This window comes from Micropterus salmoides, unplaced genomic scaffold (genome assembly GCF_014851395.1).
Source record: "Micropterus salmoides isolate LMB-PRFRI ecotype aquatic unplaced genomic scaffold, ASM1485139v1 Ms_hic_scaffold_11, whole genome shotgun sequence".
NCBI classification, from domain to species: Eukaryota; Metazoa; Chordata; class Actinopteri; order Centrarchiformes; family Centrarchidae; genus Micropterus; species Micropterus salmoides.
This window is the reverse complement of record NW_024040152.1, coordinates 15779720-15803243: the sequence shown is the minus strand read 5'-3', so window position 1 is coordinate 15803243 and position 23524 is coordinate 15779720. Positions and strand designations below refer to the sequence as shown.

The 23524-nt window shown below is 40.2% G+C and overlaps 3 protein-coding genes across 5 annotated transcripts in view; 2 read left to right on the top strand and 1 right to left on the bottom strand.

The window, feature by feature from the left end:
- The first annotated feature begins 443 nt into the window (after window positions 1–443).
- Window positions 444–4738, top strand: LOC119897537 (NADH dehydrogenase [ubiquinone] flavoprotein 1, mitochondrial-like). Its single transcript, XM_038711308.1, has 10 exons — window positions 444–735; window positions 1690–1772; window positions 1877–2047; window positions 2182–2365; window positions 2442–2631; window positions 2759–2971; window positions 3065–3231; window positions 3330–3411; window positions 3886–4031; window positions 4186–4738. The coding sequence occupies exons 1-10, from the start codon at window positions 652–654 to the stop codon at window positions 4279–4281; spliced, it is 1416 nt and encodes a 471-aa protein (XP_038567236.1). The 5' UTR covers window positions 444–651; the 3' UTR covers window positions 4282–4738.
- Window positions 4739–5070: 332 nt separating this feature from the next.
- Window positions 5071–20260, bottom strand: khdc4 (KH domain containing 4, pre-mRNA splicing factor). 3 transcript variants are annotated; one of them, XM_038711304.1, is made up of 14 exons: window positions 19885–20260; window positions 19245–19428; window positions 18181–18309; window positions 18010–18089; window positions 17866–17918; window positions 17591–17769; window positions 16158–16369; window positions 15970–16030; window positions 15318–15378; window positions 9198–9478; window positions 8883–9026; window positions 7290–7399; window positions 7094–7179; window positions 5071–6141 (listed from the first exon to the last, which is right to left on the bottom strand). In XM_038711304.1, exons 1-14 carry the CDS (start codon window positions 20244–20246, stop codon window positions 5915–5917), a joined length of 2169 nt encoding a protein of 722 aa, XP_038567232.1. In that variant the 5' UTR covers window positions 20247–20260; the 3' UTR covers window positions 5071–5914. The 3 variants fall into 3 exon arrangements, 2 of the variants coding, with proteins under 2 accessions (XP_038567232.1, XP_038567233.1); XR_005443407.1 differs by having other exon boundaries at window positions 6079–6141; window positions 7290–7371; XM_038711305.1 differs by lacking the exon at window positions 5071–6141 and having other exon boundaries at window positions 7037–7179; window positions 7290–7371.
- kcnj14 (potassium inwardly rectifying channel subfamily J member 14) overlaps window positions 20212–23524 on the top strand; it is a 35566-nt gene continuing 32253 nt past the window's right edge. The window contains exon 1 of the mRNA XM_038711307.1: window positions 20212–20265. The gene's annotated coding sequence lies outside the window, so the exon portion shown is untranslated. The remainder of the gene's footprint in view (window positions 20266–23524) is intronic.

Sequence of the window (23524 nt, the reverse complement as noted above, 5' to 3'; positions counted from 1 at the left end):
CATTAATGGAAAATATGACTGAGTGGGGAGAAACAGACCTCTTTCACAGAAGATTATTTTGACACAGTTGGAAAAGCACAGGTGTGAGTTATAGCCTACATGAATGATGGCTGAATTACATTTAGCTGTCACACTGTCTTGACACTTGCATAGAAAAGAGCCATTGTCAATGTTATTAGTAACATCTTCTTTCCTACTATGACCAGACAAAATGTGTGCTGTGAAAAAGGCCTGTTGTAAAATCTCATAACTTACTATTTATGGACTTTGAATACATTTAAAGGTTATTTTCACGTTAATAATCCATTTTAACGCTGTAAAGCATTATGTCAAATAATGGCAGTGCCTCTAACGTGATTCTGATACTAACCCATTAGTTGTGTGTGCACGTGCAAGCACTTGTGAAAGCCGGGGTACCTGTCGGCCTCCGCACGGGCAGCGGGGATGGGATGTGACGTGGTTCGTTAAGCCTCTTAGTTTAGCCTAATTAAGCTGAGCCAGCAGGCCCCACTAAGTTCCTTTGACAGCAGAGGTTTCAGAAATCGATGTGATTGCGTGAGAAGTCAAACGGAGACCCCAGGAGGAGTGGCTTTGGAGTAATTATTAAAACAGTTTGAAGTGAGTTGTGGGTGTTTGTTACGGGCTCCTGCAATGCTCCCTCGGCGTATGCTGTGGGGCGCTGTGGCGCGTCAGGTCGCTCCGCGTCTCACCTACAGCACTGCAGCACAGCCGCAGGTAGGCCGGCATTCACACCGCAGCACACACTGTAGCCTAATACACACTGCTATGCACTGAACATGTAAGTACACTGACTACTTTCAAGTAGGCAGGCATGCGAGATGTTTGACACGCAGAAAGTAACAGTGAGGGCCTATTTAGTCCAATTGTTAACATATCTACATTTTGCAAAGAGAGAGAGATAAACATGGTGTTATTCTTTTATTAGCTATTTTGGATAAATTTGTCTTTGGGCTTGAATATTTTCCAATTGCATGTTTTTAATATACGACTATGATTTATGATATAAAAAGATAAAGCAGGCAATTAATTAATGCATTATATGTCCATTATATTTTTTCATTATATTGCAGAATATACCAGTTATTACCACATTTCATGTAATGTTAAATGAAATGTAACCTATATGTTTTCAATTCTGTAGTCCCACTTAATGTTGTTTTCAGAAATTTGTTTTGTGGTTTGATGCATTCCTAAAATTCAGACTATTCACTGAAATCAGTTTTACCAACTCGCATATTTCCAATACTAAGAACACAAATTCCACATTTTTGATTTTTCATCTAATGCATTCTAACGCAGAGCTGCAACGATTAGTCAATCAACAAAAAAATGTATTGCCCATTATTTTGACAATTGGATTGTCATTTTAGTCATTATATAAAAAAAAGAAAGAAGCAAAAAGAAGAAGCAAAAATGGCAAAATTTGCTGGTTCCAGCTTGTCAGATTTGAGCATTATATGCTTTTTTTGGTCATTGGCCATCACTTTGGGCTGTGGGAAATTATAACAGGAGTAGACAAAATGATTATTTGATGTATCAAAGACAATCATCAGATAAAAAATAAATGAAAATAATCATCAAGTGATGGCAGCTCAAATTTTTTATGCATTATTGCACATGGCCACTTTATCAATCACACTTTTCTTTCATCTTCCTCTCTGTGACCAGGTAAAGCCAAAAAAAAACAAATATGGCCCTCTGAGTGACCAAGACCGGATATTCACCAACTTATATGGCCGGGATGACTGGAGGTAAAGACATATAAGGCTAAACCATTTTGCCCGGTCTCTAATGACCTGAAACTCTGCAGAAATACTTGTTCATCTCTTTCTCGCTCTCTCACTCTTCCTACCAGACTCAAGGGATCACTCAGACGAGGAGACTGGTATAAGACTAAGGAGATCATACTGAAGGGACCAGACTGGATCCTAAATGAGGTGAAAGTCTCAGGGCTTCGTGGCAGAGGAGGAGCAGGCTTCCCCACCGGGATGAAGTGGAGCTTCATGAACAAACCCAGTGATGGAAGGTAGGAACAAGGAAAGGAAAGGAAAGGATCAAGATCTGTTTTGACACTTTATGCTTGCATCTCTGTCCACACCAGTAATGGCACTCTGGTGATGTTTCAGTGTATTATGTGTTTCCTTCTTTCCTGTGTCTTAGGCCTAAATACTTGGTGGTGAATGCTGATGAGGGCGAGCCAGGGACATGCAAAGACCGCGAGATAATGCGTCACGACCCCCATAAGCTAATAGAAGGCTGCCTGGTCGCGGGGAGAGCCATGGGCGCTCGTGCTGCGTACATCTACATCAGAGGAGAGTTTTACAATGAGTCATCGAATCTGCAGGTATACAAAGGCACAGACAGATGGCTTGTCAATCCATAGATGCTGTGAGGTTTATACCATGAGTCGTCTGTTACAGGTGGCTATTAATGAGGCATACAAAGCAGGGCTGATAGGGAAGAACGCCTGTTTCTCGGGGTTTGACTTTGATGTGTTTGTCATGCGGGGAGCTGGAGCCTATATCTGCGGGGAGGAGACGGCCCTCATCGAGTCTCTTGAGGGCAAACAAGGGAAACCACGACTTAAGCCGCCATTCCCTGCAGACATAGGTGAGTTGAAAGCACCTACATCCGTTTTCTTACTGGGGTTAATTATGGTTTAAGAAACTGCAAAATAGGGTTATATTGTAATTACAGTTAGTAAGTGGTTATTTACTGCTTTTCTCTCTCCCTTAAGGGGTGTTTGGATGCCCAACGACAGTTTCCAACGTGGAGACAGTTGCTGTGGCGCCTGCAATCTGCCGTCGAGGTGGAGCTTGGTTCGCCAGCTTTGGGAGGGAGAGGAACTCTGGGACGAAGCTGTTCAACATCTCCGGTCACGTGAACACACCGTGCACGGTGGAGGAAGAGATGTCTATTCCTCTGAGGGAGCTAATAGAGAGACACGCAGGTGTGTGTTTACAGCCCATCTCTGTGCTGATGTAGGTTTACCCTTTGAGATGTTGAACTTGACTTCCATTCTCCTCGTGTGCGATTGGTGCAGGAGGAGTGAGGGGCGGCTGGGACAATCTATTAGGAGTGATCCCAGGGGGGTCCTCCACTCCCATCATCCCTCGCCATGTGTGCGATGATGTTCTGATGGACTTTGATGACCTGGTCCGAGCAGAGACTGCACTGGGAACCGCTGCCGTCATAGTTTTGGATAAATCGGTAAACAGATCCCTGAATAATGTACACAACAAAATACAACGCACATTCAGCGACAATCAGCCTGGAAAGATATTTTGAGAATTGTATTTCTTCTCCAGACTGACGTGATCCGAGCCATTGCACGTTTGGTTAAGTTCTACAAACATGAGAGCTGTGGCCAGTGCACCCCCTGCAGAGAGGGTAAAGAACTGCAAAATGTATTTAACACTAGCACAAGAAAATAATACTGTCTCGGAGCTTTTCCTGTGACCCTTTCCCTCTTGAATAGGCTACAATAGTCGTGTACACAGCCACAAAACCTCAGTGAGATATGTTCTGGATACCAAAAAATCATCATGAATACAGGAAAGAAGTTCCCGAACACTGGAAACAGAGCTCCCTTAAGCTTTTACTACCCACACATTACTCCATATTAGATGTGCAAGAACATCAGAAGTACTCCCACCTCTTAATCTTATAATTTAGGTAATAGAAACACTACTGTAATGTAAAAATTTTCTTCCAAATTTTACTTAAACAAAATGGAGTGAAGGTTTCAATGAAAAAATACTTGTTAATTCCCTTTAAGTGGGTATTTGCCAGAAGAATAATGTCTGATTTCAGTGTGCGTAATTTTCTGTTGTATTCACATTTTCTGTTCATCCTCTCCTTCAGGAGTTGACTGGATGGATAAAATGATGTGGAGGTTTGTTCGAGGAGAAGCAGCAATTTCAGAGATTGACATGATCTGGGAGCTAAGCAAGCAGATAGAGGGACACACCATATGTGCCCTGGGGGACGGAGCTGCCTGGCCAGTGCAGGTGACATCTCTCGATCGTTTTTTTTTTTTTTTAACCAGTCCAACAAATGAAGCTGGCAATAAACCACTGACTCAGGCTAAAAGTTCAAAAAGTACTGATTTACATTTTAATATGCAATTTTTGTTTTTCTTCACTCCCCATATTTAATCTACAGGGACTGATCCGCCACTTTCGGCCGGTCATGGAGAGCCGCATCGCTCAGTATAACAAGAAAAACCCTCAGAGAGCGCCAGAGATTGAGATGATCTGAAACAGATGTCCATTTTAGCATTTAGTCCTTTACAACAGTATTAATAACACATCATGCCATATTGCTTTGTGTACATTATTTTTAAAATTTTTAAATATGAAAATATTTGTTCTTATTAAGAAAAACAAAGTTTTACTGCTTGAATGTCCAATCCAAAAATGTTTTTCAAGTGTTTTCACGTAACCTATATTTGTAATATAAATCACAAAGTCACAAGGTCACTTCATCAGCTGTTTACTCTGAGAAGCTGAACTGTTGACAGCTAGTGGGCAGATGTGGCCAACTTGGTTTGTGATTATCCCTTAGACTTAGTCATGATCCTTGAGATTTCAGTACTGGTTGATTTAGCGACACCTGTGGTTACTTGTGGTAACAGCAATTGTGGTTTCATACTACAGGTCAGTGTTCTGTAGGCAGCAAAACAGACAATGTAAAGTTAAATAAAGAAGTCAGTCAATAACTGGCCTTTTTCCATCATTCTGTGCGCAATCATGATCATGTCTCACAAGACTAACAGCAGGGTACAGTGAAATAGTTGGTTACCTCGCTGAGAAGATGGAGGTGTGCAGCTTTTCTCCTGCAGCTCTTCACGCAACACCTCACTGTGGCTGCTCCTGACTGTCCCCTTCCTCCCTGCAATATTTCAAACTGTTCTGCTGTCAAAAAATGACGATAATTACTGTTTTGTTTTGTAGATTTTTGATGAATGATAGCGGTAAGTGTGTAACCCACTGTCAAACATATTGAACTTCCTGTGACTACTTCATAATAAAAGCCAACTCGTGTTTCGCCAATTAAAAGCTTTTAATGAGAAGTTGCAGCATTAAGAAATGTTCAGTTTGCATTAGCAGTAACTTAATACAGAAATGTTTCTATCTATATCTCTATCGATCTATCTATCTATATAAATAAATATTAAAATACTTTCATTGGTGGGGCATAAGCTCAATCACCATTGTGTTACCTCAATCTGTGATAGTAACTTAACAGACATTTATTTAAATGAAAATCTTCCAAATTTTTACTTTAAAAACATGTTAAAATGAATCTCAAGCTCAAACACGGCAATAAATTAAGTTTATTTATTTCATTAAAGCATGAAATAAATTCAGTGGGTTTACTACATATTAGTCCAATATGATCTGTACAAAAAGACCAGAATATAAAAGGACTGTGTCACCAACTAGGATAGGGAGAATGGAAAGGGGGTGACAAAGTAAGAAAAGCTGTGGGGATCAAATGAAAAGTAGTCAGTGATGTACAACATCATTGCCTTGTGATTTTTTTTTTTTTTTTTTACAAAGACACTATATTCAAACACTTCACCTGGCATGGGATTTTATTCCATTCCAAATAAAATCGGAGGCAGAATATTGCTCATCTGACCATCTATACATCCACAAAATAGTTTGGGGCATCAGTCCTGCAAATGTTCGTCTTCAAACTATTATGTGTGCACCAAAGAGGAGTTTTCCAAAACATTAGTATGTCCATTTGGACCCAAGTACTAAAATAATGCTGCGGCCAAGATGTAGCTGTAAAGAGACATCCATGTGATGAAAGGGCGATGAGTGGTGGAAAAAGACTGTAAGACTCTGCACAAAGCAATGAAGGAGGTTAGATTTTTCCTGTTTTAGGGTGCCATCCAGAAAGGCATAGACTGTGGCTGTGTTTTAGCACGAGGGGGTGGTGGAGGAGGGCAGCGATAGCCCTGCATCCACCCTGAGGAAGTGGAGGTGGGGGGTACTGCCACAGGGTTACCTGGCCCTGAGGCTTTTGAGGTTGAATGATCTTCCTCTTCATCAGAAGAGTCGCCGGTGTACGCCACTAAACCAGTTTTCATTCTCTTCGCTGCAGGGTCTGAAACAAGAAAAGAGGAAGCACGCAGAAGAAAGGAAGAGGTAGTACATTTGGCGAGGGAGGGAGGGAGAGAAATATGGGGAGAGAAAAAAAAAACACAAAAAACAACAGCAGATACATGTTTCAAATAAGACAGGGCAAGTTAATTATTCCAAACACATTTTGGGAGAAACAAATAGTTAATTGATTTAAATCATAGTTTGTCAGAAGAGTTGAGGAGGGGGCGGCCATTCGAAAGAAGCCATTGGTTGGTGGGGAGCGACAGTGTTAAGGCCGTCCAATCGAGCGCCAGGACAGCGTCACAGGACGAGTCGTGCCCCACCCCCAATCAGAATCCAGCATCACCCCAGAGATACATGGAAGAGAAGAAAAACACAGAGAAAAAGAGAAAAACACAAAAACAGGAGAGATTCTCGTTAGTGAGAAAAGCAAATAAACTACAGACACCCCAGACTGATGATGTCATCAGAACGGGACGGTAAGGTGGACTCGACAAAGGATATCTACAAAGGATTGAACTATGCACAAAATGTCAAGCCACAGCTCCACCTCACTATCTGGAGATTTCTAGTCACAGCAGCAGAACCCTGTAAGAATCTTAAGGGCCAGTTTGAGAGGGAGTGTGTGTAACGCCGCATTTATCTAATCTGCCACAAAACCAGTGGGCTTCATTATTCAAATCCAAAGAAATATAACCATTTTGGGCCAACTATGTTTCTGTGATACATCTGCCGAGGCTTGACATAAATAATCTTCAACAATCTCCAGTAAACCACTGAAATTTCGACACAGTCTTGTGGCCATAGAAAGACTTCCCATTTTACTCTTTGCAGCTCTATATTTAAGCTGTGAATAGATCCAGGCTCAGTTTATATGGGGCAGAGTCCACAGTCAGGAACTGTGGATTTGGATTTGGGCAGGGATTTGTCAATCCACAGGATAATGCCCTTACCCACGGAGCCTTGCGGTGCTCTTCTCTCCTCCATCTTGGGTCTTACTCCATTCACAGGCAACAGAGGCGGAGGCATTAGCTGCCGACTGGAGAACACAAAGGAGAATGGTGAGAGTTAAGTAGGCTTACTGACCCTTGCGCACTATTCATTTTTTAATTAATAAAATGTAAACAAATATAACCAAACTCTGTGTACCTGTCCCTCTCACTCGGTAGGCCAGAGGAACTCTGTGCTGGGGGACCTGCAGTCTCCGGGCTGCCCACTGGGAAGCCTGCACCTAAATTAGTCATATGAATGGGTCCATGCTATGAGCAGAAAAACACACAGGCGCGATTAGCAGATATCCTCTACTAAACCCTGTCCTAAATTAATATGGCTAACTATACTAACAAAACTCCCTGTAAATAGCTTACCACAAGTCTGATTACACTGACACAATGAAAGATACTTATCAGTTTTAATAATACCTTTTTCTGAAACTCCAAATTACCAGTAGAAAGACACAGGTAAACTGGAAGTGAACAACAGCAGGAAACAGCAAGCCATGCTATCTCAACCAGTGTACAGAAAATATTTTAAAGAGCTAAGATGAAATAGTAGTACACCTGATGAAACTGTTACATGACACACACACACACACACACACACACACACACACACTCTCTCTCTCTCTCTCTCTCTCTAATGGTGCTTTCAGACCAAAAGCGAAGCGAGCGTTTGGGGCGGTGAATTTACATACATACATACATACAACAAATTACATTCTTAAGTCAATGCAAAGACATGTAGAACCACGATTTCCTGTCGGGCGGCGCAAAGGAGGCGAGGACGGCAACGCAAAGGCAACGCCAAGGAATTCGCATGACGTTGAGTCGCGATAGCCTATCAGTTGTTGAGATTGTCCGTACGTCACCGAAGGCTTCAGAGCAATGTGTGGAGAGGACCAGGCAGAGCGGGGGATTGAAAATCTGCTGGCAGGCGGAGAGCTGCTAAACTTAGGGGAGAGGAGCAGGGAGCAGCGCTGCAACCTCTGGACAAATAAACACCCATAGTCAGTCTGGATTATGCTCTGACAACTACGCCGTTTAGAGCTCGGAGTAAACTGCTTTTAATAAATTAGCTTTTAACTTAAGTTTTTGGGATTACAAAATTGATTTATCTTCACCGGAGCTTCTCAGCAGCTAGCTTCCATGCACATCCGCTTCCAGTGTTGTTAGCGTCGTTAGCTCTGTCGGATTACGACTTTATATTTATATAAAAACTGGACATTACTTGGAGAAAAGAAAGCAAGCAGGTTGAACTACCTGGTGAGTTCAGAAAACATGTGTCTGTAACTTTATTCCAGCTATCATTGTACTTTACTGTGATCAAGTGAGCATAGAATAGCCCTGATCGATCCAAACTCCATTCAGAAAACAAACATTTTAGAAGTTGTTGTCCTACTGTCTTGCTGACAGAGCTGACAAAGTTTAATCTGTTTATTGCCATTTAACCACAGCAAAATGTTTACTTTGGTCTGGTTTACTTTGTTCATACAGCTGTAGTAACGGCGAGTTGTGTTTATTCACGTTAAAATCGGCTTCTTGCGCTGTGTGTGAACACTTGCAGCGAATGTACTCACGCGAGGAAAGCGTCGCAAGGAGAAAATTTGCAGTTGGTCTGAATGCCGCATTAGGTAAAGGTGTAGGCATACACACAAAGGCAAAAAACTAACAAGGGGGCCTCAAGGTGGAGAAAAGAAAATAATGGTGAGAAAGGGCTATAAAGGTGGGTGAGCTGTTTTATCACCTGGTATCCGAGCAGACCGCTGTTCCTCTCGTCTGGGACCTCCTCTGTGAAGCGTCTTTTCTGTGGTGGGTTGGCTGGGGCAGCAGGAGGTGGAGCTTTGGGTGGCGCTGCAGCTGATGGAGGAAATGGTACAGGAGGAAGATTCTGTCAAGAAAGAAAAACACAAAGTATTATTGTTTCTTGTTTCAGAGTTCAAATGTTGACATTTCTAACACCACTTCAAAAACACAAATTTCAAGTTGAAGGGAAAAAAGTAACCAATATGTTTTACCTCATTCATTATATAAAATGGAAGATTTGATGGCTCGGTCCTACCTGTGGCATAGCGCTTGGAGCAGGTGCAGGGGCAAGAGCTGGCGCTGGAGTTGGAGCTGGGGCAGGAGCAGGAGCAGGTGTGGGGGCATGGGGGAGGGGGTACTGAGGAGGCAAACCTGCAGGTGCTGCGTGAGGTAAAGGAGGTGGGACAGCGTAAGGTGGAAGGACAGGTTGTGGCTGAGGTGGAGGTACAGGCATGGGGAAGCCTGGCTGGTATCCAGCAGGGGGATAGTAAGAAGTCTGCGGAGGCATCCCGTTCACCACTGGAGGCTGTGCAAAGCCTGGAGGAGGGAAACCGATGGGGTCAGGCTCTTTCTGTCATTTCTACAATCATATACAGTGTGTTTTTTTGTTTGTTTGTTTTTTAACAATATATTTATTTATTTTTCTGCTTTAACAAAGAATTTAGTATAAAAGCATTTCACAATTAACCAGCAACAAAGCACACAAAATCCAAAAATATAGCAATAGTCACTTCAGAAGTCAAACATTGCCTCCCATTCCTTATATAAATAATGCACATACAGTGGGGGAGAACAAGTATTTGATGAATACTTGTTCTCCTCACTCGTGTGTGTGTGTATATATATATATATATATATATACACACACACACATACACACATATACATACATACATACACATATACATACATACATACACACATATATATATACACACACACACAAGTCTTTGAGCTACAGTCCAAGTTAAGTCTCAAGTCTCTTGTGGTTATTACGAATGTTGCGTCACCAGCTGCGTTCAATCCATGTTGCTAATAAAACCTCATAGCTATAAGGAATATTGTTAACCTGTTTTTCATTTACAGAGCACAACCATGTAATATGCAATGCAATTAATGACAGCTTATTAAATACTGTAAGTCAATAAAACTGTGACGTTGCATAATCAACAATAAATCTGTCTGTTTTTAACTTACAGAGCACAACCGTGTAGCCTAATGTACAATGCATCTACAATTAATGACAGCTTATAAACTACTGTAAGTGAACAAACCCTGTTGAGTTTCAAACCCAGTGTAAAGTTAACTAAATAATACTGTAAAGTTACATGGTCAACAATAAAGCTGTAACATGTTTTTCCATTTACAGAGCACAACCATGTAATGTGCAATGCAGTTAATGACAGCTTAAACTACTGTAAGTCAACACACCCTGCAGACTCTCAAACCAGTGTAATGTTAGTCTATAACTAAATAAAACTGTAAGGTTAGGCTACATGATCAACAATAAACCTGTAACCTCTTTCCAGCCAACGGCAATAATTAACGTGATGGCAGCCAGCGGGACGTAAATGATTACTTTAATCGACCACCACAAGTTTGGCAAGTAAACAAACGCTCGTTCATCTTTTCATAACGAACGACAGTCAGAATTAACCTCCCGTAGCTCGTAGCTGAAGCAAGAAGCAAGCTAACGTTAGATGGCCAATACTGAGCTAAACATGTTTACTCACCACATATTTGCGTTCAGCGCTTCTTTGTTTGGGTCTTGTTGTATGAAGTTTTAAAGCCAAAGTTTATGATGAATGGCACAGCAGCTGCCGGTGTTTGACACATGCGTCCGCGCGCAGCAGATGTTACGTAGGCAGGTTATAGGTAACGGAGGGAGGGAATAACGGCAAGCTCATCAGACCTTTCCTAAAAATACACGTTATTCACGAGTCCCGCGCCACGAGTCCGAGTCGAGTCTAAAGTTAAAGTAACAAGTTAAAAACATGTTACAGCTACACGGTTGTGCTCTGTAAGTTAAAAACAGACAGATTTATTGTTGATTATGCAACGTCACAGTTTTATTGACTTACAGTATTTAATAAGCTGTCATTAATTGCATTGCACATTACATGGTTGTGCTCTGTAAATGAAAAACAGGTTAACAGTATTCCTTATAGCTATGAAGTTTTATTAGCAACCTGGATTCAACACAGCAGGTGATACAACATTCGTAATAACCACGAGACTTGAGACTTGACTTGGACTCTAGCTCAAAGACTTGTGAGCATCTCTGGTCTGGAATAGTGTTATTAAATAAATTTAACTTAGCAGGGGCTACATATGTTCACATCAACCAATTGTATTGCAGAAGCTTCAGCCAAGTATTCACAGTCTGAGCCTTGGTACAAATACTACTCCATTCTTCCAAGGAAATGTCGTCCTGAACATCATCTCTCCAGGAATTCAGTTTGTTCAGACGATTCAGTAGAGCTAGACTCAAACATATTGTAAATAGCTGAAATTCTGACCTTATCATTTCATTGGGTCGAAATCAAATTTTCTAAGATAGACAAAGGGGGTACTGCCAAATTTTGGTTCAGGGAAGCATAAAGAAAGCTCCTCAACTGTTAATATAAAAAAAAATGTTCGCTAGGAATATCATATTTTGCTGTGAGTTCTTCAAATGACATAACAATGCTTTCTCTATACAAATCTTGAACTTTTCTTAGACCCTTATTGGCCCATATTTGGAAACCCGGATCATTTTTCCCAGGAGCAAAGTTTTGGTGGCTCCAGATAGGGCTGAAGCATGATAAGGAATGCTTTTCACCAAGAAATTTCCGCACTTTGTACCAAACCTTGATCGTATTGAGAACAAAGGGATTATTTGTTTGCTTTTTGAGTTTTTTAACATCAGCCGAGTAGATGTAGAAGTTGAGAGGTAATTTGGGAACAACTGAGAACATTTCAAGCTCCATCCAGGATGGGAAAGCTTCAGAGATGAAATGGTACATAGCAGTGCGAAGCTGTGCGGTCCAGTAGTACCACTGGGTATTTGGCAGATGGAGCCCCCCCGTCATACGGTTGGTACAGCAAAGACAAACGTATTCTGGGACATCTATTATTCCAAATAAAAGCAGTGAACGATTTTCTGTGCCTTGCAAAAAGGGATGGTGGCGGTGGCAGAGGTATATTCTGAAACAGATCACAGTCATTTTCAGAATGTTAACTCGGCCAATCAAAGATATAGGTAGGGATGACTATCTATCAATCGGAGTATTGAGTCTACAACAGGGTCATAGTTAGTTGAGACTATTCAATCAATCTCCGTCCGGATATGAATGAATGCCGAGGTATGTAAAGCAAACTGTTGCATTAAAAGCGGAAGTAACAGGTTTTTGAATTATTTATTTTATATCCCAAAAACACCCCAAAATCATTAATTAGATTCAAGAGCGTAGGTATAGAATTGTGCAAGTCAGTAAGAAACAAAAATCACATCATCAGCAAAGAGGGCAATTTGATGGTCTATTGATTGATCTATTTTGATGCCTGAGATATTGGTGTGCGATCTAATGGCCATAGCCAGAGGCTCAATGGCAAGAATAAATAGGAGAGGAGAGAGAGGACAGCCATGCCTAGAACCTCTACAAATATCAAAGGGTTTAGATACCATATTGGTAGTAAGGATCTCTGCCGTGGGATTTGTATATAGTATCTTTATCCATCTACAAAATCTTTCACCTCAGCCAAAGCGAGTTAATACATCAAAAAGGTAGGGCCACTCAACCCTGTCAAAGGCCTTCTCCGCGTCTAAAGACAGGATTGCAGTGTTTCGCGCCCCCCTACTAACATACAGAATATTCAGCACTCTCCTTATGAAAACCCTGGCAACCTTTTATAAAACATTCTGATCACTACCCACCACATCAGGGAGAAAGCCCTCCATCCACATCGCCAGTGCTTTACAAAGTACCTTAGTATCAGAGTTCATTAGCGAGATCACATTTTGTTTGTGGTTTTCCCAGTTTCAGTAGCAGGGTTATCAGGGCACCTCTCAAAGAAGGGGGTAGGAGGCCATTTTCATAAGTTTCTAAAAACATCTCCAAGAGGGGAGAACAAAGTTTATCCTTAAATTTCTTGTAAATATCAATGGGCAGCTCATCAGGGCCAGAAGCCTTCCCTGCCCTCATATAGTCAATTGCATTGGAAATTTCCTCCACGGTCAGCGTAGCGTTAAGAATGCTCTTAGAGTGTTCTGAAGCTTCAGGAAACTCCAACCTGTCCCAAAAGGTAGCCTGGGTATCATTTCCAGAAGGATACTCTGATGTATATAATTTTTCATAGAAGGATTTAAAGGTATCGTTTATCTCCAGAGGGTTTACCTTCACAACTCCCCCTGCATCCTGAATTGAGCCAATTGTTCTCTCTGCTTGCTGCTGTTTGATTCGCCAAGCCAACAGCTTCCCAGCTTTTTCACCCTGGTCGTAATATGATTGATTAAGTCTCAATAAGCTTGTTGCAGCTCTATCTGCAGACACTGAGTTACATTGAGCCCTGAGCAACAGCACCTCCTTGTGGGTATCGGCAGAATTATTGAGAATAATTTCTCTCTAGAGTCTTAATTTTAGTTTCAAGTATTTTCATCTTTTGTTGTGCATTTTTTGAGTTGGAGCTACTAAACTTATAATTTGCCCCCTTATAAATGCCTTAAAGGCTTCCCATCTAGTGCAAGCTGAAGTCTGGGTTGTGTTGATTGAAAAGTATAGATCAATCTGCTGACCAATGTGTTCAATAAAGCTTGTATCTTGCAGCCATTTGGGTTGAAAGCGCAATCTCGGCGGATCTGCCTTCAAGTCAGAGACTAAATACATAAGAGATACTGGAGCATGGTCAGAGATAACAATACTATCATAGAAACAATCTTCAATTTTTGAGCGTAAAGTTGCTGGGATTAAGTAGATGTAAGTAGATTAAGAGTAGCAGGAGTAAACCACATCATCTGGTTTCAGTTCCCTCCAAATCTGTTAAATTCAACTCCTTCATAAAATGCAGTATGGCTTTTCTAGATTGGGTGTGGGAGATGTTTGAACCAGTGGGGCGATCCTTAGCAGGATCCAGAGTACAGTTAAAATCTCCTGCAATAACATATTTACCTGGAAGTGCGGAAATATTCAAAAACAAATTGCTGAAGAACTTAGGCATCTTCATTCGGACCATATACTTTAATTAAATTTATTTGCTCAGACAGCAAGGTACCCCTTATAAAGATGTATTTACCAGCTGAATCACAGATTGTTTGCAATATTTGGAATGGAATAGACTTATGAATAAGAATAATAACTCCTTTTGCATGAGAGCTAAATGATGCAAAAACCACCTGCTCTGGCCACCTCTTGCGTATTTTAGAAATAACAGCCAATAGATGTGATTCTTGCAGAAATATGATCTTCGACTGAAGTCGTTTTAATCTGTTTATTACCCGCTTAATTTTGCCAATTTTATTTAATCCTCCAGGATGTGAATTTAACTTTGACACTATGAGTCATTGGGTTTACCAAAGGCGCTTGACCCAAAATATTGCCCCATGAAAACACAATAGATCATCCCAACATCCCACTTTAAAGAAAAACAAAAAAAACTTAAGTAAAACATAGTGCAAGAATACATGCAAACCGAACAATCAACTGCGAACATATGAACAACCCTCTTTCCCTGTAACTGTAACTACCGTTAATGTATGGCTGTAGCTACAACTACCTCCCCCCTCCTTGCGGCGCACAACAGATCCACGCACCCGTGAGGAGCCGCTTCTGCGGACCTCCTCCGTACAGCCTTAGCCCTGCCACTATATACGTACCTCAGCGTGAGAGATTCGCTCAGCACAGTCCTTGACTTCCTTTTTTACATTGTCCACAGCAGACAGCACATTTTCAAATTTTATAGAAAATTCCACCTTCGTATCATTGATGGCCTTGAGAATATCTTCCGGGGTAACTGCACTGCTTGTGTTCATCACCTCTGCTCTGTTAGCGCCACTAGCACATGGAGGTAACGTCAGCCCAGCACCCTCGGACTCCAAGCTTTCACTTGGTAATTCTGTTTTTTTGATGCGATTCTTCTTTGGCGACATTGTAAAATTCCAGAGCCCATACGCTATTGTCGCCTTTTCTGGTTTAATAAGCACAATGATGAAGTTATTTCAGGATTTTTCCAGACTTGTGGCGGAGCCAAAAGAGACACGACCGCTCAGTACCGTGCCATACCGGAAATCACAGCGTGTGTTTTGACTGAGGATGGCATAGCTGTCAGCTGAGGGACAACAACAGTGTATTGCCAAAAAAGTGATAAACCTAAACTGCAGAGACAACCAGCTACATTGTACCTTGTTGTGTTGGCATCATTGTGCTCATTTGACTGAGGAAGCGAGAATACTCTCCATGAACCTAGAGAAAGAGAAACATTGTACTTACTTACTGTTAGCAGGTCAAGGAACTAAAATATGAAAATGTACTATTATCTGTAATCATATTGAGTGAATAATAAGAACAAAAATGTGACTGTATTATGGAAGAAAACAAGGAATAAACCTACTGTATAATAATTGGAACTATTAAGTTCCAATACAAATGACCTATACCTAAAGCACCTTTGGAAATATCAGTAGTGGCCACTAGGGATATTACTGATTAATCAATGAGAGATTAATCATGGCTAAGAATTTGATTAGTCAAAACTACATTGTATCAGCTGACAGTGGCTAAGTTGACATCCCTCAGAGATTTGCTTTAGACCTGTGCCAAATCCAGACAGTTGTAATAACTACACCCTGCATTGTCAGCAGCCATGGTCAGCTCTTCCTCAAACCAGTTCAACAATGGCAGTATGTGCCAATTGTTCAAATAAAGCTTTTATAGTGGAAAAACGCACATTTTGATTTAGACAAACTTGTAATGTAACTGAGCGCCAATTGTAGTTGGAATGGAAAATAAAGAGTATCACGGTTTACCATTTTACAATAACAGGAAATTACTCACTGTCTGAAGCAGGTTCTCACACAAGGTTTTTGCTGCAGCAAGTCCTTCTGGTTTAGGATGACTGGAAGGAAAACAGACTGCATTTAGTTCTACTAAGCCCACAGAGGCTCGTTCATACTGCACAAGCAGGAATCATGTCAGTCTTCTTAAGGTTCTTAATCTTTCTTAATTTATAGGACAACTCCCACCTGATGTAGATGTACATGGGTTCAAAGGCCTCTCGTCCAGAGGCAGGCTCTAAACAGCCTGATCCCTTTCCCCTAAGGAAGACTTTTGCACCTGTCTCAGCCTGAATGTGCTGCAGGTACGAACAGCCAGGGCCCTCGACCCGCTCTTTGACCACAAACCCCGGGATAGCATGCTCCAGGCCCACAAAGATTTTATCTTGAACATAATGCATCTGAGAAAGGAAAGACATCATAAGGGTATAAATACAACTATATGCATTACTAGAGGTTATTACCATTCACTGGTTAAATAACAATTAATTTTTACCATCGTATGGACCATACTGGTGGGGTTTTTCTACATATTTTTGTCCATTTATTACAAATTGCATCGGTTTTACTTTATCTGCAATACTTGTCCAAATCCAAAAAACGATTATTAGACTGAAGAATATTAGTGATTAAGTTACAGAGAGTTAAGATGGTAATCTATTAGAGTGGCCATCATATGCAATGGATTCTGGTCAGTTTGGATGTCCCGATACAATATTAAAGTTCAGAATCGGGGCCAACCAAGACATTTCTTGATGATCAGTATCGGCTTAATAGGGCGCGGACCTAAGCCCAATCCTTTGTTTTACGTTAACTTTCTCACAAGTGTCGTTAACAAAGAGTGCAATTTGTGGCAGGATGCTGCTACAATGTCTGCAGTGTGGAAATAATTTTAAATGTAAATCAAAAGCAGTTGAACAGCCACTTGTAGTAACAGAGCATTCAATACTAACAATTGGATATGGTACCTAAAAAATATTCACCCAACAGAATACTGTGAGTTCACTCAGGTAACTCAGGCAGGTTGTGACTGTGAATGTTAAAGTTAAGGTTTTATACCACTTCAAAGTGGAACTGTGATTATATTACTTTTTTTGAATGTTCTAGTTCTACTACAACAATGCTGCACTAAATGGAATTGATAAGAGCTGTTTTATTTATAAAGACATCTTTTAGTTTGTTTATTTGGTTATTTTGTAAAAATAAATTTAAAAACATTGATATGGATGATATATTGGATTAATTGTTATCCATTTAATGTACTTGAAGATTGCACTATGCAACTGTATTATCTAGGAAAAGACAAGTATCCTAACGGGATTCGGTATCTGCGGATACTCAATATTAAATGAGTCGAATCGGGATCAGGAACAAAAAACACTTGATCGGGACAGCCCTATCTTCCAACATCAAAATGCAACTTCTCCAACATCTCCAACATCAAAATGCAGCTTAATTTTTATGGAAGTTAGATTGGTTGTAAGTGATGTAAACAATATGCAATTCTCAAAAAAAAGTCTTCTCTGTTGGCAATATTGGAAGCAAAATGACGGTAAAATCCTTTCATAGTACTATCACGTTAGTTCATGAGATGTAAAAAGTCAAAAAGGAACCCGTCTCACCCCGGACTGAAAGTGTGGTTTGTGGTGGGTCATGGGGGGCAGTGAGGGAGGAGGTGGATTGTGCTGTTGGTAAACTGTGACAGAAGCTCCACCAGGGGGGAAGGATGAAGATGATGATGAGGCAGTTGCAGCCTTCACCACACCGTTGGTGATGATCTCCTTGATTCTATTAACTGCCCCTGGAGAACGCGGAAAAAAACCCATCAGTCTAATTACATGAGATATGAAGACATATATTCATGACCGACTGTGGATAAGTCTGAAAAAGTACTGACTGTCGACGAGGTCTCTAGTCTGTCCTTGGACGTGCAGATACAAAGGGCGATCCCTGCGTGGAAAGAGTAGAGAGGTTGTGTTTAAACAGCAAGCCAACTAGCTTTTACGATCAGCTACTCAAAGTGAGAGGCGAGAGAAGTCACCCTGGTACAGCTTTGCCCTTCTCCTCTGCTGTCATGTAACGGCCTCTGGTTGACACCGCGGCACCGCTCACTTTACTAATCTGCAGACATGGTAAAGTGCATATCAATAAATACTCCACAAAGCTAGTGAACTTAATACTGTGAGATATGATTATCCATATTGCTACTGACCTCATCCTGCGTTTGTCCGCGTGTCAGGAGGTTTCGACAAGTGATTGGGACATCATTGATTTCAACCTCAGCTACGACCAGGTCATCCTTGGCCTTTGTTGGCACTGGGGGCTTCCCAACAACTACAGCCTGATAGAGGAGGGGAGTCAGAGTGTTTCTCACGCCAAGTTGATTAATTGGGCTACATCACTATACCGGGACAAGTGACTATATCAATATTTGGTGTTTCACGTTGCAGAATTTGTTCATAATATATACTGTGAGGCTGGTGAAGATATATTTGAAGAAGACTTGTAACGTCTATTTTATCAGCATAACTCGTATGGTGCACTGGGAGGAAATATATTCTTGATAGTCCCGACAAAGAAATTATGTAGTCAGATTTCTCTCAGCCTGTTATCAGATATGCTTAATGGAAACTGAAAATGGCTTCAGTTCGACACCCCATTTTCATGCAGCCCAGGGAGATAAACAGAGTAGGCAGTTATGGACATCATTTTTCATAACTGTATGGATGTTGTGGCATATATCAATATGTGAAGAGTCCTATAGTTATCATTATGATGATTTCACAGAGCTTCAGCCAAAGTTAAAGATAGCACCCTCAAACTATACAGTAGGAGGACACAATATGGATAAAATATTTTTTATCAGAATAGAGAAAATAATTATATATTATATATATATATATATATAAAATATATAATTATTTTCTCTATTCTGATATAAAATTATATATATATATATATATATATATATATATATATATATATATATATATATATATATATATATATATATATATATATATATAAATATAAAAGATTACGATAAAATATCTTGGTCATAATATCAATGTATATTCTTAAGAAACAAACCTGTTAATCTAGTATTGCCATTCAGCAGTGGCCCCATTTTAAATACTTTTCAACATTGCACATAGGCCTTGTACAACCAGAGATGTTAAAGGGATAGAAAACTGGCCCTGCACCAGAGCTGATTAAGATTTTAATGATTCCTTCATTGGAGACTAACCAGGAACGTGATGTTATGCCCCTTATTACCTTATCGGGTGGTCCAGGGACGCCTATCTGCGAGGGTTTGAGTTTGCCCTTGGCTACCAACATAGCGTTTATCTTGGCAGCCACAGCAGCTGCAGCATCCAGAGCCCCGGTGGGTGCAGCTTCAGCCTCCCCCATCCCACCAGAGCCATAGCCGGGACCGGGTTGGTCCCATTTGCTGCGGCGGCTGGGAAGACAGAAAAACATGAAAGGGAGATAAAATAATGGCTGTGAAAAAGAAAGCAGGACTGAACTAACACTTGATTTGATGGTATAACCCAAGTTGACTAACCAGACACCGTTACTGTTTATGTTGTGGAAACTAACCAAGAAGTGAGATTCTGGATATGGTCTCACTTGATTACGGCTTATTGTGATCACAGGTGTGTTACACAAGAAATGTTACAGGCACATTGTAAACCCGCATGCATTCTGTGAAAATATCTTAAATAACATGTAACTATTGATAACTAGCCTGTGTTAATGGTCAACAGCAGCTCGACAACAGTCCGCCATGATTACATAAACTGGCTAACGTTACCGTTAGCTAAGTTAGCTAGCCGGCTAACAACAGCATCTGAACGGCGACTCAAATAACGTTTACCACACCAAAATATAAAAACACTCGTTTTGACTCACTCACCCGCCGTTTTGAGTTCCACAATATGACATCAATATCCTGTCAAATAGAAATTTGACGCTCAGTGCAAAAACAAATGCCAAAGAGCTCCCACTTAATGCAGTTAGGCTGTGTTTGTCGCTCGCCTCTGCTACGTAGTTCAACGTTTCCGTCTCCGGTTTGCTGCAAGTGAGACGGTGAAACCGCACGGAGGCGCCAGATACCATTACATGCTTCTTATGAGCCTCTAAAATGTTCAGGTGTGATGCTGCTGCCTCACCTGTCACCCCGTATTTTATCACCTCCCGGCCGGACTTGGTGAGTTTCTCCAGAGGAGGCATCAAAGGTTTCAGTAGAAGCAAAAAAGCCTTGAGCAGCAGCTTCATGACAGGACATTCAGTCAAGGTAGGTGTGAGCAACTACTTCTTAACATGTCTATCTGTTTGTCATTGAAGTTTTAAAACACATGGCAGGATTTTGTTTGGGCTGGTATTCATGATGATTTCGACAGCTACGTTTTTTTGTACTATTTGTGTACTGAAGTCTTTAAATGCAAACAAATGCAAGCTAGCACTTAGCTAAATTGTCCTTCATTGTTGAATGCATGATGCCCTGGAATTTAAGGTTTTCCAGAAATCCTTTTGAAATGTGACTCAGTATTTGCCTTTGTACTTAATATAGGCAACAACATTTGTATCTCATACACACTTTTTTAAAATATGTTTAAAAATGCTGCAAACTAAAGCAAAGTATTTCATGCATCACTGTGATGTAAGCCTATGTGTAAATATCTATACAGTCTATGGTAAATATACAATTTTTTTGTTCTTTGCTTGTGGTTTTCTTTGTATTTATATATTGAATGTTCCACAACTACTTTATATTGTCACTTGTGAAGGAAATATTTGCATACTCTTTGTTTGCTGTGAAAACAACAAACTATAAATCATTCAAAAATCAATTTAAAAAGTAGCCTATAATGAATGTGAGCCTTTTTCAGTAATCACAAATAGCACATTGACAGAAATTTTATTTTTTAATGGCAAGTAAGAAAAACAAATATTTAATTGGGCAAAATGAAAAATTCTAATAGGGCCAATATATTATGCTTCTTCAAACCTATAGCATTTTAATGTGACCTGCTGGCTTTAATTGTCTCTCAAACTCTTTTGCAAATAGATTACAAACTAAAAATCCCTCTTACCCTTTCAAGCTGAGCTGTAGGCTTACAGTATTCTTTGTGATGAAAATCAGGCCTGGGATAAAGGCCCTGTTTGGTACTTATGGCTTTGTGGATGAGACCAGCAGGCAGCATCCTGTCCAGAGACAGACCACAGCATCAGGCCTGCTCACTCTGGCAGGTACAGGTGTTCAGTTACTGACCACCCAGGAGCTCAGAGACATGGCCAGGAGGTGCAGGTTACTGTGGAAGGTGAGAACGTTGTGTGGGGCCGACATGGATCAATAGATTGAACAACCAGCAGCCCTTGTTGGATTTCTGTCTGCTTTCTTGAGTTTGATTAGGATCAATGTCTGTCATGTGTACGCAAGAGGAAATGGCTTCTCCTAAAAGGCTCGGTATTCGTTTTCAATCACAACTCTAGCTTTGTTCATGCTCATCAATTAGAACTGAAGTTAGTTTGTGTTTTGCTTTCTAATTAAAGAGTGGAAACAATAGATTATTTTCAGTCCCTATAAAGCCATTAAGCTTCTTTTTGTGCAATAATACTTTTTAAGGTTCACAATTATGTTTCTACTGAAGTAGGTGAGTTAAGAAATGTAACAACGGTGGTGCCATTTTCAGTGAACAGCCTACACATTTAAAGTGTTATCAGTTTCACTTTTTTAAAACTCAGTTTTGTAATTTTACATATTTCTCCTGTTAAGTCACTTTAAAATGAGTTAAAGTGATGATGGACAGCGAATGCTTTTCTTTTCAAGTTAATATTTTCTGATCCTACACCCCTGTCACTAAGACTTTTGAAATGATATATTTCACCATTTAAATAATCAGGTTTTTCCCTTCCAAGTCAAAAAAAATACATTCAAACATGGTTTTCTCTCTAAAAAGCGGCTCAGCACCTTGTACACACAGGACATTTTTAATGAGTTTTTTTTTTATTAAAAGTAGATTTTATGATCAGTAAAAAATAATAAGTTATAGTACAACCGTTGAGTAACACTTTGCATTCTCAAATTAAGATCTGATGAGCTTTGAAACATTTCATTTAAATTTAAATTGGCCATAAACATAGTGAAATTATAATAATATGTCTTTTCAAGATATTTGCTCTTTACTTGGTGAACAGAGCTTGTTCTGCAGTGATGACCCCTCAGGACGGGAGATGTCCTCCCTCTGGGGACTCTATTACTGGGATGGGTCAGTTTCTGAGCCACCCGAGCTGAACGTTCAGTCAGTGCAAAGACAGACAAGAGAAGAACATGTTGTGTAGCAGGGAACACGTGCAGCTATTGTATCACTGTTACCTGCTGCTGTTGATAAAATCTTTTATACATTTTATTATGTTACTACGGCAATAGAAACCCAAAGAACTAACTCTGTACATACATTTGTCATGCATGTATGTATATAGTTAATCCTTGGGGTCACTACTACCTGGTGTAGTTAAAATAAATGCAGACACTGAAAGAAAAACATGAAAGTTCAGATACTATCAACATTAATGCCACTGGAGAGAGAAATTACCTCATTTAGGTATGGAATTATAACATACATCAGACTACATGTATTCAGTAGTGTTGATAAAACTATGCAGTCCACAGCGTCTCCTTGCAATGTGCTGCCACCCAGGAACACGGACAGCACGTCTATCAGAATGTAACCATGAGGCTGTACAAGTGGTAGACATCTGGCTATTGTATTTAATGTTAATACTAGTAAAATTTATGGGCACTGTCCTCCTTCTGTGTATGGTTACTTGGCATTTTTAGAAAGGCACTATGCCAGCATGCAAAAACAGATTGAGTTCTGTTTGCTACATATTGAATTAAGAAAACAAATTTATTGTCAGTGTGGAGCCGTGAAGAACAGAAAGGGGAAAATATACAAGAATGGGGGGCAAGTAATAATTTGGTCATTGTTCTTATGTTTTACCTGCAGGTGGCACTGTAATTCTAACTGTGACATAAACGCCATACTACTCACTCTCAGATAAGGAAATGCTACTGCTATTTTTTACCTGTTTGACTGAACCTGTTTATACATAGGGAACTCACTTTCATGCTATAATTCTTTATTTTGACACTATACTGAATGGAATCGCTCATAGCTGCCTTTCCTGTTTAAAATGCATCTTTGGCACAGTAAGCAGATAGTCCTATTAGTATTCATATCCATAATAGGGCTGCACCTAACAGTTATTTTCATTATCAGTTAACCTGCAGATTATGTTCTTGATTATTCGATTAATCGTTTGGTCTAAAAATGGCAGAAATAGTGAAAAATGCCCATTAACATTTCCTAATGTTTAGTTCAAATGTCTTGCTTTTCTCTGAGCAACAGTCTAGAACCCAAAAATATTTTTTAGTCACCCAAGACTAAAGAAAATCTGAAAATCTAATCGCTGGAACTAGGTAATGTATTTTTGCTTGAAAAATTACTGAAACAACTGACGATGATTGACTGACTCATCGATTAATAATT

What these genes read in the sequence shown, in the direction of transcription:
- LOC119897537 (XM_038711308.1), top strand. Translation starts at nt 652, where the DNA reads ATGCTCCCTCGGCGTATGCTGTGGGGCGCTGTGGCGCGTCAGGTCGCT. An exon ending in GCCATTCCCTGCAGACATAG is followed by an intron (nt 2,632 to 2,758) that starts GTGAGTTGAAAG and finishes CTCTCCCTTAAG; the next exon opens with GGGTGTTTGGATGCCCAACG. An exon ending in TCATAGTTTTGGATAAATCG is followed by an intron (nt 3,232 to 3,329) that starts GTAAACAGATCC and finishes TTTCTTCTCCAG; the next exon opens with ACTGACGTGATCCGAGCCAT.
- khdc4 (XM_038711304.1), bottom strand. Translation starts at nt 20,246, where the DNA reads ATGAAGCTGCTGCTCAAGGCTTTTTTGCTTCTACTGAAACCTTTGATG. An exon ending in GCGGACAAACGCAGGATGAG is followed by an intron (nt 18,090 to 18,180) that starts GTCAGTAGCAAT and finishes CCATGTCTGCAG; the next exon opens with ATTAGTAAAGTGAGCGGTGC. An exon ending in CTACCGAGTGAGAGGGACAG is followed by an intron (nt 7,180 to 7,289) that starts GTACACAGAGTT and finishes TGTGTTCTCCAG; the next exon opens with TCGGCAGCTAATGCCTCCGC.